Here is a 17,046-nt window from a genome sequence, read left to right as displayed (position 1 = left end):
ATAGTGTGATTTCTTTATATTTGGCTGGAAAACTACAAGTGGCTATCGTTAGAGCACTTTAAGCATTTAAATGTGAATAAATATTTTGTGTCTCGTACCATCGCTCGTTACCGTGATAGTGGTAGCGTAGCCCGATGTCATGGAAGTGGACGTAAGAAAAAAGCAACATCAGCAGAAATGGTTCGAAAAGTAAAGAAGCGACTTGATCGAAACCCGCGTCGCAGTGGCCGAAAAATGGCTCGTCAGCTGAACATATCGCATTATTCCATTCGGCAAATATTGAAAAATAAGCTCGGGGTAAAGCCATTGAAATTCCATAAAGTGCAAGAGCTTACATCGCAACAGAAAGAAAATAGACTCAAAATAGTTAAAGAGTTGCTTCGAGAGTTGGCCGAATGTGGTGAACTGAGAAAACATTCGTTGTCCAGCAGTTTGTAAACAACAACAAAATGATCGTGTTTACTTGTCAAAGAGGTCAGCTGAATAAGTGCACCTTCAGTTGGCCACCAGAACTCAAGCGCCGGGCAAGGTGATTTTGTGGGCCGCCATAACAGTCGATGATCGCTCTCCGATCATATTAATCGACCGTGGCATCAGAATAAATGCCGAAAATTATCGCGAATATATTCTGGAAGGGGTGTTTTAAAGCCTTGAGCACGCAAATATTTTGGAAGCAGACCGTGGACATTCGAAGATGTTGACAAACCAAAAAAGAAAGTAATTGCAAAAATACTCCACATAGAAATGGAGATTTGGGAAAATGGGCAAACAGGGCGTGGATTTTTAAAGAATATTTTTTTAAGGACCAATAGAACGTGGATTTTTTAAAGAATATTTTTTCAAGGATCTATAGAACGTGGATTTTTTAAAGAATATTTTTTCAAGGATCTATAGAACGTGGATTTTTTAAAGAATATTTTTTCAAGAATCTATAGAACGTGGATTTTTTAAAGAATATTTTTTCAAGGATCTATAGAACGTGGAGTTTTTAAAGAATGAAGGCCATAATTCGTGCCAAAGGTGACCAATTTGAACAAATCTAAATTTATTCTAAAATTTGATGAAATTCCGACATGTTTTGCTTTCATTAAATAAAATTTAAAAAAAATGTAAAAAATATGGCTTTTGACTTTGCTGCAGTTTTTTTTATCTCATCCTGTATTTGTATTAGATCGTCCTTTCATGTTCTATAAAAAATAATTTTCTGTGAAAATCTTGACCATTTGTGGGGGAAGTACCAGAAGAAGTGGTCCGATATTGCAAATAACTGAACTTCATCAAAGTTTGATAAAAATATTACGATGTACCCTTCGAGAGTTATCGTGCGCACCAGCCCCGCAGCCAGACGGACATATCTAGATCGACTTCCAAAGTCCTGAAACGGATTTGGTCCAAAGGGACCTTGGATCCAAAATCGTTATTTCGATTAGGCACATTTTTGGCCGTATCAAATGATATATACCCTCAGTAGCTATATGGCTGAGTGTATAATTGAAGAAATATTATTTCTATTATGGATCGTATAAGTGCTGACGTTACTCATACGTTACGGTACCACAACATCCATCTTTCCTTCTTTCTTGCCAGAAATAAATTTTCTTTCTCTTCTCTTTTCTCGTGGCTCGAAAAATATGTCAAACTATTTTCTTTGAAAACATTTGTTTGATTTTCTTTTATCAATAATTAACCATTTTATTGATTTATTATTTCAACATTTTTTCATTTGTTTATTTTTTAATTTTTTTATTATATTTTATGGTTTTAAAAATATAATAATTAAGTTTTGTTTATTTATTTTTGTTTGCTTGTCTCATTATAAATTAACTTAAAAATTAGGAAACACAAAAAATTAAGTATACTTCAACTGGTTTTGTTTTTTTTTTTCCTTTCCTTCCTTCCACTTTATATAATATAAATTATATTGTTAACATTTATATTGATATTATTATTAATATATATATTATTTTTGTTTAATAATAGTATGCATTGTAAAAATAAAAACTTAAACTATGTTTTTGTTGTTGTTTGTTTTGTTTTTCTTGCTCATCATGTTTGGTTGTTGCACTTTTTTGTTGAAAAGTTCTTTTTGTTTTTTTTTTCTCTTCACTTTAATATAAGTATATATATAATAACATTAAGCTTAACAAAAATATATATATTTTTATTTTTATTTTTAATTTGAATTTCTTTTATAGAAATTGAATAGTAAATTTTGTTGTTTTTTTATAATTATTTGTAATAATTTTCCTTTAATAAGGTGGTGTTTTTATTTATCCCAAAAAATATTATTATTTTTTATTTATTTATTTTTTGTATATAATTTTAGCTTTTGAAAAAAATCTTCGAAGACTTCTTTTAAAGAAAAGTCTTCCGGTTTTATATTCCCATAATTTGTTGTTTTGTTTTTTTTTTTCTGTTTATATAAATATAAATAAATTTTGATTATTATTTTTTTTGTTTGCCGTATTCATAATAATATAGATTTTTTTAATAAAAATTGTTTTGTATTGTTTTTTTTTTTGTTTTTCATTTAAGTTAAAAATTTGAGTATAATTATCATTTTTATCTATAAATTTATTTTGTTGTTGTTGTTGCAAAGAATAAAATGTTATGTTTTTTATAGTTTTGTTGTTTTAAGTTGTTGCTATTTTTTCAAATGAGGTTCATACTTCAAAGCTGCCACTTTTTAGAGTAATAATTTTGTAAATTCTGGAAAGAAATGAGAAGAAAAAAAAATAAATTAATAATTTTAAAACCTTAAAGTTTATTTAGGAATTTAAAATTTATAGAAATATTTTAATAAATATTTTTTGAAGAACAACAATCGTTGATTTTTAAAGAATATTTTTTTTCTTCAAGGATCAATAAAATGTGGATTTTTAAAATGATATTTTTTCAAGGACCAAAAGGAACGTGGATTTTTCAAAGAATATTTTTTCAAGGACCAAAAGGAACGTGCATTTTTTAAAGAATATTTTTTCAAGTACCAAAAGGAACGTGGATTTTTTAAAGAATATTTTTTCAAGGACCAATAGAACGTGGATTTTTAAAGAATATTTTTTCAAGGACCAATAGAACGTGGATTTTTAAAGAATATTTTTTCAAGGACCAATAGAACGTGGATTTTTAAAGAATATTTTTTTGAAGGACCAATAGAACGTGGTATTTTTTCAAGGACCAAAAGGAACGTGCATTTTTTAAAGAATATTTTTTCAAGGACCAACAGAATGTGTATTTTTCAAAGAATATTTTTTTCAAGGACCAAAAAGGAACGTGGATTTTTTAAAGAATATTTTTTCAAGGACCAAAAGGAACGTGGATCTTTTAAAGAATATTTTTTTTCAAGGACCAATAGAACATGCATTTTTTAAAGAATATTTTTTCAAGGACCAACAGAATGTGTATTTTTCAAAGAATATTTTTTTCAAGGACCAAAAAGGAACGTGGATTTTTAAAGAATATTTTTTCAAGGACCAAAAGGAACGTGGATCTTTTAAAGAATATTTTTTTTCAAGGACCAATAGAACGTGGATTTTTTAAAGAATATTTTTTCAAGGACCAATAGAACGTGGATTTTTTAAAGAATATTTTTTCAAGGACCAATAGAACGTGGATTTTTTAAAGAATATTTTTTCAAGGACCAATAGAACGTGGATTTTTTAAAGAATATTTTTTCAAGGACCAATAGAACGTGGATTTTTTAAAGAATATTTTTTCAAGGACCAATAGAACGTGGATTTTTTAAAGAATATTTTTTCAAGGACCAATAGAACGTGGATTTTTTAAAGAATATTTTTTCAAGGACCAATAGAACGTGGATTTTTTAAAGAATATTTTTTCAAGGACCAATAGAACGTGGATTTTTTAAAGAATATTTTTTCAAGGACCAATAGAACGTGGATTTTTTAAAGAATATTTTTTCAAGGACCAATAGAACGTGGATTTTTTAAAGAATATTTTTTCAAGGACCAATAGAACGTGGATTTTTTAAAGAATATTTTTTCAAGGACCAATAGAACGTGGATTTTTTAAAGAATATTTTTTCAAGGACCAATAGAACGTGGATTTTTTAAAGAATATTTTTTCAAGGACCAATAGAACGTGGATTTTTTAAAGAATATTTTTTCAAGGACCAATAGAACGTGGATTTTTTAAAGATTATTTTTTCAAGGACCAAAAGGAACGTGGATTTTTTTTAAGAATATTTTTTCAAGGACCAATAGAACGTGGATTTTTTAAAGATTATTTTTTCAAGGATTTTTTAAAGAATATTTTTTTCCAAGAACAACAACAGTGGATTTAAAAAAAATATTTTTAAAATATTTAAATATTTTTCCAAGGACAACAGTCTTGGAAATTTTAAGAATATTTTTTCCAAGGACAACAGCCTTGGATTTTTAAAACATATTTTTCAAGGACTAGTAAGGCAACAGTCGTGGATTTTAAAAATATATTTTTAAGCACTAGCCGGACTAAAGAATTTTTTAAAGAATATGTTGAGGGACTATCCGTACAACAGTGGTGGATTTTTTAAATATATTTTTAAGGACTAGCAGGGCTACAGCCGTGGATTTTTTAAGAACGCTTGTTTCAAGGACTGTCAAGATCAAGGTCATGGATTTTTAAATAATAATTTTTAATTCGTTTTTAAAGGAATATCAGGAATATCAAATAATAATTTTCAATTCATTTTTAAAGGAATATCAGGGTAACAGACCTGCATCTTTAAATAAAATTTTTTCAAGCACTAACAGTGCCACATTTATGGATTTTTTAAGAATATTTTTTCAAGGACTAAAAAACGAGAATTTTCAAAATATATTTTATCAGGACTACCGTGAAATTTTTGAGAATATATTTCAAGGACTATTTTTTCATGGACCATCAGCCGATTTTTAAAGAATTGTTTTTCAAGGAACTTGAAACGTTGACAATTAAAAATATTTTTTCAAGGACTACAAAAAAAAAATCCTGAAAACGGAGATTTTTCCGAAGACCATTAAATCTGAAAAATTTTTATTTTTAATCTATTACAAGGACTTATAGTCCCGGTTATTAATATTTTTTCAACGAAAATATTTTAAAAATATGTTTAAGGATTTCAGCGTGTTTTTTGTTTGTTTTGATTTGGGTTTGATTGTCCTTGTGGTTTTTATACCCTCAGCCGTATATATACAGAGGGTATATACCATTCGATAAGGCCAAAAATGTGTCTCATTCAAACAACGGTTTTAGACCCTAGGTCCCTTTGGAACAAATCCGTTTCAGGACATTTGGAGTCGATATAGGGGTGTCCGTCTATCTGTCTGTCTGGCTGCAGCACACGATAACTGTCGAAGGGATTATCCGATTTGGTCCAAACTTGATACATCGTAATATTATTGTCAAACTCAGTTAGAGTGCGAAAATGGAGCACATCGGGCCACTCCATCAAGTACCTCCCTCACAAAGGGTCAACATTTGGAATAATTATAACTCTTAGAAATGTGGAATAATCCTTTCTAAACGAAGTGTGCACCCGGTTTCTTCCAAACTCGCCATATCCCAATGTTTCTATAATTAAAAATCTGGTGTGAATATGACAAATATCGGGCAACTTCTTCTGGTACCTCCCCTACAACGGGTCAAAATTTGGAATAATTAAAAGACTCATAAAAAGCAAAATAAACATTCAATTCTGTTAACAATTCTCACGTCGCAATATTTTTTATTACACAAGATGTGGTGTGAAGATGGAATATATCGGACTACACCTTCGGGAAGTTCCCCCAAAACGGGTCAAAATTTTGGAATAATTAAAACTCTCATAAAATGCGAAATAAGCATCAGATTCTCTTCCAATTTGAAACATCCCAATATATTTATTAACCCACAGCCCACTCCATCTGGTACCTCACCCACAAGGGGGTCAACATTTTCAATAATTGGAACTCTCATAAAATGCGAAATAAGCAACTGATTCTCTCAGAATTTCACACATGACAATATTTTTAGTATCACAAGATGTGAATTGAAGCTTGAATATATCGGTCCACTCCTTCTGGTACCACCCCCACCCCCCCACAGAAGAGTGAAAATTTTGAATAATTATAGCTTTTATAAAATTTTAAATAATGGTTGGATTCTCTCCGAAGTTCACACATCCTAATATTTCTATTAACACATGTTCTGCTGTGAAGATGGTAGATATCGGTCCACTCTTTGTGGTACTTCCCCCACAAAGGCGTCAAAATTTTGAATAATTATAACTCTCATAAAATGGGAAATAAGCATTCGATTCTCTTAAAATTTCACACATCCCAATATTTCTACTAATACAAGATCAGATGTGAATATGGAATATATCGGTCCACATCTAGTACCTTCCCCACAAAGCGGTCAAAATTTTGAAAAATTATAACTCTTATAATAAGCGAAATAAGCATGTGACACTTTTCAAATTTTACACATCCCAATATTTTTATTAACACAAGAACTGGTGGGAAGCTTGAATATATCGGACCACCCCTTCTAGTACCTCCCCCACAAAGGGTAACAATTTTGGAATAATTATAATTCTCATAAAATGCAAAATAAGCATCCGATTCTCTTCAAATTTGACACATCCCAGTATTTCGATCAATACACGATCTGATGTGAAGATGGTAAATATCGGCCAACTCCTTCTGGTGGCTCCCCCACAAAGGGGTCAAAATTTTGAATAATTATAACTCTCATAAAATGCGAAATAAGCATTCGATTCTCTTCAAATTTCTCACATCCCAATATTTTTGCTAACACAAGACGGGGTGTGAATGTGATAGACATCTGCACATCCCTTCTAGTACCTCCCCCACAAAGGGTCTCAATTTTCAATACTTATATCTACCATAACTTGCCATTATTTTTATCAGTATTATATGAAGTGTGAATTTTGATTTGAAAATTGAGAATACTGGTCCACTCATTAGGAAATATTTAAAAAAATATCTCCTCAAGGATGTGCATATAGGGTTGTGTGAATCTAGTTCATAGTCTGGTACACCAATTCCAAAACGTATGAGTGATTTCATAATTTTCACATCACTCATACGCAGAGTTTTCATATAAACGGCTAAAGTCCACGAAAGTAGATAAGGAACTCAGAGCACATAGTGAGATTCTCCCATCAATGCGGGACTATTTCTCGCAACAAAAAACTATTTGTTAAAGTATTAAAACACAAAATGAAAGTTCAAACTCAAAAATGTTCTTATCCACCCACCATCCCATAAATCAAAGACTATTTTGTGGCAAAAACACAAAACCAATAATTAAACTTTAATGAACACTGTTATCAAGTCAGTACTTAGCACCATTTCATCAGTGTTGCGTGTTGAATGTGTACTCAAAAAAAAAAAAAAAAGAGAAAAAAAAAACTCAGAAATCAAAATACAAAACTGTTAGGCATGCCAGAAATCATGGCTCTTTGGCCAAAAGTTTTTTTTTCACGCCATTACTTTTCCGACAAATGTAATTTAAGTTGTTGGGTGGCAACAGCAACAGAATAAAAACGGCATATTTCGTGGAAAACCTTATTTTCTCTAAGATTTTTCCTACTTTAGTAGTTAGCCTAGGGTCTTTGCATTAAGCAGCTTTTCGGTTACTAGCATTTCCTTTTGATAAACGTATTTTCCCATTTCTTTGGAAGTAATTATTTTCCACAAAAACAGAAAATTAACATTGGTTTGTCATTATTTTGCCCAGTTAGGAATAAATTATGAAATGAGGTTATGTTGGTTTGGTTGGCAAATGGTTTTTAGCTCTCTTTGTCAAGAACAAAAAAAAAACGTAATTAAGGCCATTAATTAGTTACTTTTCTTGGCCACTGCCGTTATGCTTTGCTACTTTGTTAATTTTCTTTTGAATAATTCGTTAGATAATCTTAATGGAGATGTGGACATAGCTTAGAAATTTTAAGAGGATTGCAGGAATTTTTAAAGAATATTTTTTCAAGGTCCAAAAGGAACGTGGATTTTTTAAAGAATATTTTTTCAAGATCCCAAAGAAACGTGGATTTTTTAAAGAATATTTTTTTCAAAGACCAACAGAAAGTAAACTTTTTAAAAAATATTTTTCAAGGACCAGAGGAACGTTAATTTTTTAAAAGAATATTTTTCAAGGATCAAAGGAACGTGGATTATATAAAGAAAAATTTTTTCAAGGGCCAATTGGATGTGGATTTTTAAAAGAATATTTTTTTCAAGGGCTAAAGGGACGTGGATTTTTTAAAGAATATTTTTTTCAAGGGCCAAAGGGACGTGGATTTTTTAAAGAATATTTTTTTTGAAGGCCAAAGGGACGTGGATTTCTAAAAGAATATTTTTTTCAAGGGCCAAAAGGACGTGGATTTTTAAAAGAATATTTTTTTTAAGGGCCAAAAGGACGTGGATTTTTAAAAGAATATTTTTTTCAAGGGCCAAAAGGACGTGGATTTTTAAAAGAATATTTTTTTCAAGGGCCAAAAGGACGTGGATTTTTAAAAGAATATTTTTTTCAAGGGCCAAAAGGACGTGGATTTTTAAAAGAATATTTTTTTCAAGGGCCAAAAGGACGTGGATTTTTAAAAGAATATTTTTTTCAAGGGCCAAAAAGACGTGGATTTTTAAAAGAATATTTTTTTCAAGGGCCAAAAGGACGTGGATTTTTAAAAGAATATTTTTTTCAAGGGCCAAAAGGACGTGGATTTTTAAAAGAATATTTTTTTCAAGGGCCAAAAGGACGTGGATTTTTAAAAGAATATTTTTTCAAGGGCCAAAAGGACGTGGATTTTTAAAAGAATATTTTTTCAAGGGCCAAAAGGACGTGGATTTTTAAAAGAATATTTTTTTCAAGGGCCAAAAGGACGTGGATTTTTAAAAGAATATTTTTTTTCAAGGGCCAAAAGGACGTGGATTTTTAAAAGAATATTTTTTCAAGGGCCAAAAGGACGTGGATTTTTAAAAGAATATTTTTTTCAAGGGCCAAAAGGACGTGGATTTTTAAAAGAATATTTTTTTCAAGGGCCAAAAGGACGTGGATTTTTAAAAGAATATTTTTTTCAAGGGCCAAAAGGACGTGGATTTTTAAAAGAATATTTTTTTCAAGGGCCAAAAGGACGTGGATTTTTAAAAGAATATTTTTTTCAAGGGCCAAAAGGACGTGGATTTTTAAAAGAATATTTTTTTCAAGGGCCAAAAGGACGTGGATTTTTAAAAGAATATTTTTTTCAAGGGCCAAAAGGACGTGGATTTTTAAAAGAATATTTTTTTCAAGGGCCAAAAGGACGTGGATTTTTAAAAGAATATTTTTTTCAAGGGCCAAAAGGACGTGGATTTTTAAAAGAATATTTTTTTCAAGGGCCAAAAGGACGTGGATTTTTAAAAGAATATTTTTTTCAAGGGCCAAAAGGACGTGGATTTTTAAAAGAATATTTTTTTCAAGGGCCAAAAGGACGTGGATTTTTAAAAGAATATTTTTTTCAAGGGCCAAAAGGACGTGGATTTTTAAAAGAATATTTTTTTCAAGGGCCAAAAGGACGTGGATTTTTAAAAGAATATTTTTTTCAAGGGCCAAAAGGACGTGGATTTTTAAAAGAATATTTTTTTCAAGGGCCAAAAGGACGTGGATTTTTAAAAGAATATTTTTTCAAGGGCCAAAAGGACGTGGATTTTTAAAAGAATATTTTTTTCAAGGGCCAAAAGGACGTGGATTTTTAAAAGAATATTTTTTTCAAGGGCCAAAAGGACGTGGATTTTTAAAAGAATATTTTTTTCAAGGGCCAAAAGGACGTGGATTTTTAAAAGAATATTTTTTCAAGGGCCAAAAGGACGTGGATTTTTAAAAGAATATATTTTTCAAGGGCCAAAAGGACGTGGATTTTTAAAAGAATATTTTTTTCAAGGGCCAAAAGGACGTGGATTTTTAAAAGAATATTTTTTTCAAGGGCCAAAAGGACGTGGATTTTTAAAAGAATATTTTTTTCAAGGGCCAAAAGGACGTGGATTTTTAAAAGAATATTTTTTTCAAGGGCCAAAAGGACGTGGATTTTTAAAAGAATATTTTTTTCAAGGGCCAAAAGGACGTGGATTTTTAAAAGAATATTTTTTTCAAGGGCCAAAAGGACGTGGATTTTTAAAAGAATATTTTTTTCAAGGGCCAAAAGGACGTGGATTTTTAAAAGAATATTTTTTTCAAGGGCCAAAAGGACGTGGATTTTTAAAAGAATATTTTTTTCAAGGGCCAAAAGGACGTGGATTTTTAAAAGAATATATTTTTCCAAGGACAAAAGAAATGAGTATTTTTTAAAGAATATTTTTTTAAGGGCCAAAAGGACGTGGATTTTTAAAAGAATATATTTTTCCAAGGACAAAAGAAATGAGTATTTTTTAAAGAATATTTTTTAAGGGCCAAAAGGACGTGGATTTTTAAAAGAATATATTTTTCCAAGGACAAAAGAAATGAGTATTTTTTAAAGAATATTTTTTTAAGGGCCAAAAGGACGTGGATTTTTAAAAGAATATATTTTTCCAAGGACAAAAGAAATGAGTATTTTTTAAAGAATATTTTTTTAAGGACCAATTATCTACACTCCAAGTAAATCATATTCCCGCCTGCCTCCTGGTCATAACCTGGCAACAATTATTGTTTATTCGATTATCTTTTACCAACAACTTTTTGTATTTAGGTATTCAATTCAACGTTCGCTCTCACATTATTTAATGTTTATAAATTAAATAATGTCTGCCACCTAGCCAGTCAACCAGCCAGTTAGTAAATAATGCAGACAATAATCGTCCCGGCGGGGATTTGGGAATTTGCAGGTATTTGTGATGTGTCTGCATTGAATATTAAATATTTCTATTTGAATATTTATTCACAGAAAACAATTTGATTTATTGGTGGGGATGGACAAAAAAAAACCTGTTGAAGACAATGACGAATTATGAAAAAACAGGAGATATGGATGATAGGACTTAACATTACGATGTCCCACTCAATTGTGAGGAATGTGTGTCCAATGATATGCCTTTAGGACGAGCAGAATTTTGAAATTCGGACACCATGCAATATTTTTCTGCACACACATTTCTTAAAAATCCCTTACATTCTGGGGATATAATGACTGCATATACTTCATTTATCTCTCCACTCTTTTTAATCGAAAGTATAACACGACTATGTAGTTCAAATCCTGAATATAAAATGCCTTAATTTTTCTCCTTATCACTCCACATCAAATAATTGTTAATTGCTAATATAGTAACATTTAAATGGCGCCCATGTGTAAGACATTCATTAAAACCACACTCATACAACGGCATAAAGTGGTCTCGTGGGTGTATGTGTGCAAATGATATGAAAACAAATAATGGTAGGTGTATATCTGTCTGTCGGCTTAACAAATTGTGTTAAATAATAAATGTATAAACAAAACATTTACAGGATGACCCTCTTGTACCTAGAACTAAAAAACTTTGTTTTTGAAAAAAAAAAAATAATAATAAAATAAAAATAATAATATTAATAATTATTGAAAAAAAAAAAATAATATTGACTTTGGATCCCCCAGGACCTGAAAAAATTAACGGTGCTACTGGATCTTGCAAAAATATTTTTTTTAAAAACTACGCTAATTGGTCCCCTGGTCTATGAAAAGATATAACTTTCGTAGATACATTATCCACAGCATAGATACATTATCCACGCCATTTAGATATCGTAGATACATTATCCACGTCATTTAGGTATCGTAGATACATTATACACGACGTAGATACATTATCCACGACATTTATATATCGTAGATACATTGTACATGACGTAAATACATTATCAATGCGATTTAGATATCGTAGGTACATTATCCACTTCATTTAGATATCGTAGTTACATTATCAACGCCATTTAGATATGATACATACATTATACAAGAGGTAGATGCATTATCAATGCCATTTATATATCGTCGATACATTAACAACGTCATTTAGATATTGTATAAACAATATACAAGACGTAGATACATTATCCGAGTCATGTAGATATTGTAGATACATTATACACGACATAAATATATCATTCACGTCATTTAGATATCGTAGATACATTATCCACGTCATTTAGATATCGTAGATACATTATCCACGTCATTTAGATATCGTAGATACATTATCCACGTCATTTAGATATCGTAGATACATTATCCACGTCATTTAGAAATCGTAGAAAAATTATGCACGTCATTTAGATATCGTAGATTCACTATCCACGTCATTTAGATATCATAGATACATTATATCAGTCTTAGATACATTATCTACGTCATTTATTTATGGTATATACATTATACATGACATAGATACATTATCGACGTCATTTAGATATCGTAGATACATTATCCACGTCATTTAGATATCCAAGATACATTATCCACTTGATTTAGATATCGTAGATACATTACCAACGTCATTTAGATATCGTAGATACATCATATCAGACGTACATACATTATCAACGTCATTTTGATCTCGTAGATATATTATCCACGTCATTTAGATATTGTAGATACATTATACACGACGTAGATACATTATCCATGTCATTTAGATATCGTAGATACATTATCCACGTCATTTAGATATTGTAGATACATTATACATGTCATTTGGGTATCGTAGATACATTATCCATGTCATTTATATATCGCAGATACATTATCCACGTCATTTAGATGTCGTAGATACATTATACAAGACGTAGATACATTATCCACGTCATTTATATATCGCATATACATTATCCACGTCATTTAGATATCGTAGATACATTATCCACGTCATTTAGATATCGTGGATGCATTATACACGACGTATATACATTATCCACTACATTTAGATATTATATATACATTATCAATATCACTTAGATATCGTAGATACATTATCCACGTCATTTAGATATCGTAGATGCATTACATACGACGTAGATACATTATCCATATCATTTAGATATCGTAGATACAATATACACGTCATTTAAATGTCGTAGATACATTATACACGACGTACATACATTATCCACGTCATTTATATATCGTAGATACATGATCCACGTTCTCTAGTTATCGTAGATACATTATCCATGTCATCTAGATGTCGTAGATACATTATCTATGCCAAATATACATGTCGTAGATACATTATTTACACAATAGATACATTATCCATGATGTATACATATCGCAGATACGTTACTGAAGTCCCAGATATATTATCTGCATTGTCTAGATACTATAGATACATTATCCATGCCATAGATACACAATCAAAGTTATCTATATACTAGATACATTATTCTCACAATAGATACATTATCCACGTTTACGAGATGCTCTAGATACATTATCCGTGCCATAGATACATTATCCATATTATCTAGATAGTGTAGATGCATTATCCTCACAATAGATATAATATCCATCTTTACGATATGCTCTAGATACATTCTCCCCACCATAGATACTTTATCCTAGTTATATAGATACAGTAGATACATTTACTGGACCTTTGGTTCCTGAAAAAATATTCTTTACAAAATCCACGGTTATCGAGGACCTAAACCTCGATAAAATATCTTAAAACTTCCACTTCCTTAAAAATATTTTCTAAACGAATCCACTCTCTTTCTGTCTCTTCCCTCATTTTCTCCATCTATACTGTTCCTATCTTTTCCCCTTCAGGATAATAATCGATGATATGTGTCAAAACTAAGAAAGAACTAGTATAACGTATTAGTAATTATATTAGTAACATGCTCCCAACTGCCACTCTCCTCCATGCATTGCAATGAGCCATTGACAAGTGATTTTGTGTGCGTGAGGGTGTGAGTAAATAAATAAATCGATTGAATGAACCCATTCAAATGAGAGTTCGCTGAGAATAATAGCAGTCCAATTGCTTGATGAATGGAACCGGCTGATGAACACATAAAAATTAGTTACGACTCTAAGGAATTGGAACTAAATTTTAATGCACACACATTACTACCGTCCTATCTTAATAAGCTGTATCGTAGCTTAGAGGAAATTACCTCTTCTCCTTCTCACCTATATTCACCCTGTTGCTTTCCCTCTCAGGCTATTTTCCCTTTATTTCTAAAACAAATTTGCTTTAAGTGTTGCTATGAATATTTTATTTGAATGTAAATATTGGTATTTAGGTAAGTCTGTTGACAATTTGTAGATCTGTTTAGAGGGACGACAAACGTGTCGTGGTGAAGGTGATAGCCAAATGTGGCAACTTGGTAAAAAATTCTGGCTATTGTTATTCAAGTGTTTGGCAGCGCAAAAGAAGGGAAGACAAATGGCTGAAGGATATTGTTATGAAGAAACATAGGCAGGACATGAGGGAGAATCAGGGAGAGAGGGAGAAGGATAATAAAACCGATTATTAAGGGAATTGTGGAAAAAGAAGAAGAATCTGAAAATGTTGAAGGGTAGGAATAATTTTTATAAGTGACAATCTTTCCTTAGTTTTCAGAGTTTTCAGAAACCAATTGAGGCAATAATCCCTGAAAATTCGTATGGGAAAAATACTATTTATTTTTTCAAAATTTGACCTTCAAACCGGTTTTGAAAAAAATTCCCACATTTCCACATCACCAAAGAACCGCCTGCATAACAAGTAGCCCATGGGTAAGCCAGACACGAGTCTCTTCATTTCATACGTGAGCACTTCTTTTGCCAGCAGAAGATGGCCAGCCAAGCAAGCTTAAGGTTAATAAACTTTTCAGGGACCCCAAAAGCAACAGCTTGCCATGGTTATTGTGCAACAACAACAACAACAACAAAATGCAAGTCTGACAAAATACTTAGACAAAATGGGGGAAAAAATTAATAATGTCCTCGTTTGTTTCTAGGGTCATAAACAAAATGCTGAGCATGCTGATGACGACGATGATGATGAACTAGAAAATAAGGCACTTGATGGGGCCATGAGGATGGTTACGTTAAGTCCTTTAAAAGGTTTTGCTACTGAGGCAGAGATGTGAGTGCGTAATTTTTTAAAATAAAATATGCACAAAATGTGGATAGTTATTTTAACGTGGATAATTTATTTACCCAATATCTTCAAATTTGGTCAATTTATTCATCCACAAAACGTGATTAATTTATTTATCAACAAGTTTTGAAAATTTATTTATCCAATTTTGAGGATGAAATTCATTATCTACAAGATGTGGATAATTTATTTATACACAAATGAGGTTAATAATTAATCCGCAAATGTGGATAATTTTTTATCCACAGTATATAATGTATCTACGACACCTAGATGACGTGGATAATGTATCTATGATATGGATAATATATCTACGATATCTAAATGATGTGTATAATGTATCTACGTCTGGTATATTATATCTACGATATCCAAATGACGTGGATAATGTATCTACGTCGCAAATAATGTATCTACGATATCTAAATGACGTGGATAATGTATCTACGTCTGGTATAATGTACCTACGATATTTAAATGAGGTGGATAATGAATCTACGATATTTAAATAACGTGGATAATGTATCTACGATATCTAAATGACGTGGATAATGTATCTACGATATTTAAATGACGTGGATAATGTATCTATAATATCTAAATGACGTGGATAATGTGTCTACGATATCTAAATGACGTGGATAATGTATCTACGATATTTAAATGACGTGGATAATGTATCTACGATATTTAAATGACGTGTATAATGTATCTACGATATTTAAATGTCGTGTATAATGTATCTACGTCTGGTAAAAAGTATCTGCGATATCTAAATGAGGTTTATTATGTATCTACGTTTGGTATAAAGTATCTACGATATTTAAGTGACGTGTATAATGTATCTACGTCTGGTATAATGTATCTACGATATCTAAATGACGTTTATAATGTATCTACGTCTGGTGTAAAGTATCTACGATATTTAAATGATGTGTATAATGTATCTACGTCTGGTATAAGGTATCTACGATATCTAAATAACGTGGATAATGTATCTACTTCTGGTATAATGCAAATACGATATTTAATAATGTATCTACGTCTGGTATAATGTATCTACGATATCTAAATGACGTGGATAATGTATCTACGATATCTAAATGACGCCGGTAATGTATCTACGTCGTGGATAATGTAACTACGATATCTAAATAACGTGTATAATGTATCTACGTCTGGTATAATGTATCTACGATATTTAAATGACGTGGAAATTGTATCTACGATATCTAAATGACGTGTATAATGTATCTACGTCCGGTACAATGTATCTACGATATCTAAATGACGTGTATAATGTATATACGTGTGGTATAATGTATCTATGATATTTAAATGACGTGGATAATGTATCTAATGTCTTGTATAATGTATCTACGATATCTAAATGACGTGGATAATGTATCTACGATATCTAAAGGACGTGTATAATGTATCTACGTCTGGTTTAAAGTATCTACGATATTTAAATGACGTGTATAATATATCTACGATATCTCAATGACGTGGATAATGTATCTACGTCTGGCATAAAGTATCTACGATATCCAAATGACGTGGATAATGTATCTACGTCTGGCATAATGTATCTACGATATCTAAATGACGTGTTAATGTATCTACGTCTGGTATAATGTATCTACGATATTTAAATGACGTGGATAACGTATCTACGATATCTAAATGACGTGGATAATGTATCTACGGATGGCATAATGTATCTACGATATCTAAATGACGTGTTAATGTATCTACGTCTGGTATAATGTATCTACGATATTTAAATGACGTGGATAACGTATCTAGGATACCATTTTTTATACACAAAACGTGGATAATTTATTTATAAAAATTCGAGGATAATTTATTTATCCACAAATGTGGAAGATTTATTTATGAAACTTGGATAATTATTAATCCCCAAAATGTGGATAGTTTATTTATCCACAAATGTGGATAAAACGATTATCCACAGAAGGTGGAT

General features: G+C 31.0%; 1 protein-coding gene across 1 annotated transcript in view; it reads right to left on the bottom strand.

Moving 5' to 3' along the window:
- Positions 1–2,553: 2,553 nt before the first annotated feature.
- Positions 2,554–17,046, bottom strand: part of LOC131801202 (calcium-binding protein E63-1-like) — a gene marked incomplete at its 5' end in the record, with an annotated part of 78,624 nt that continues 64,131 nt past the window's right edge. The window contains one exon of the mRNA XM_059119438.1: positions 2,554–2,709. Within this exon, the coding sequence (XP_058975421.1) occupies positions 2,687–2,709 (23 nt within the window). The remainder of the gene's footprint in view (positions 2,710–17,046) is intronic.

The sequence above is a fragment of the Musca domestica genome, unplaced genomic scaffold (assembly GCF_030504385.1).
Source record: "Musca domestica strain aabys unplaced genomic scaffold, Musca_domestica.polishedcontigs.V.1.1 15, whole genome shotgun sequence".
Lineage (NCBI taxonomy): Eukaryota > Metazoa > Arthropoda > Insecta > Diptera > Muscidae > Musca > Musca domestica.
Note: the sequence above shows the minus strand (reverse complement) of the source record. Positions and strands in the feature narration are given on the sequence as shown.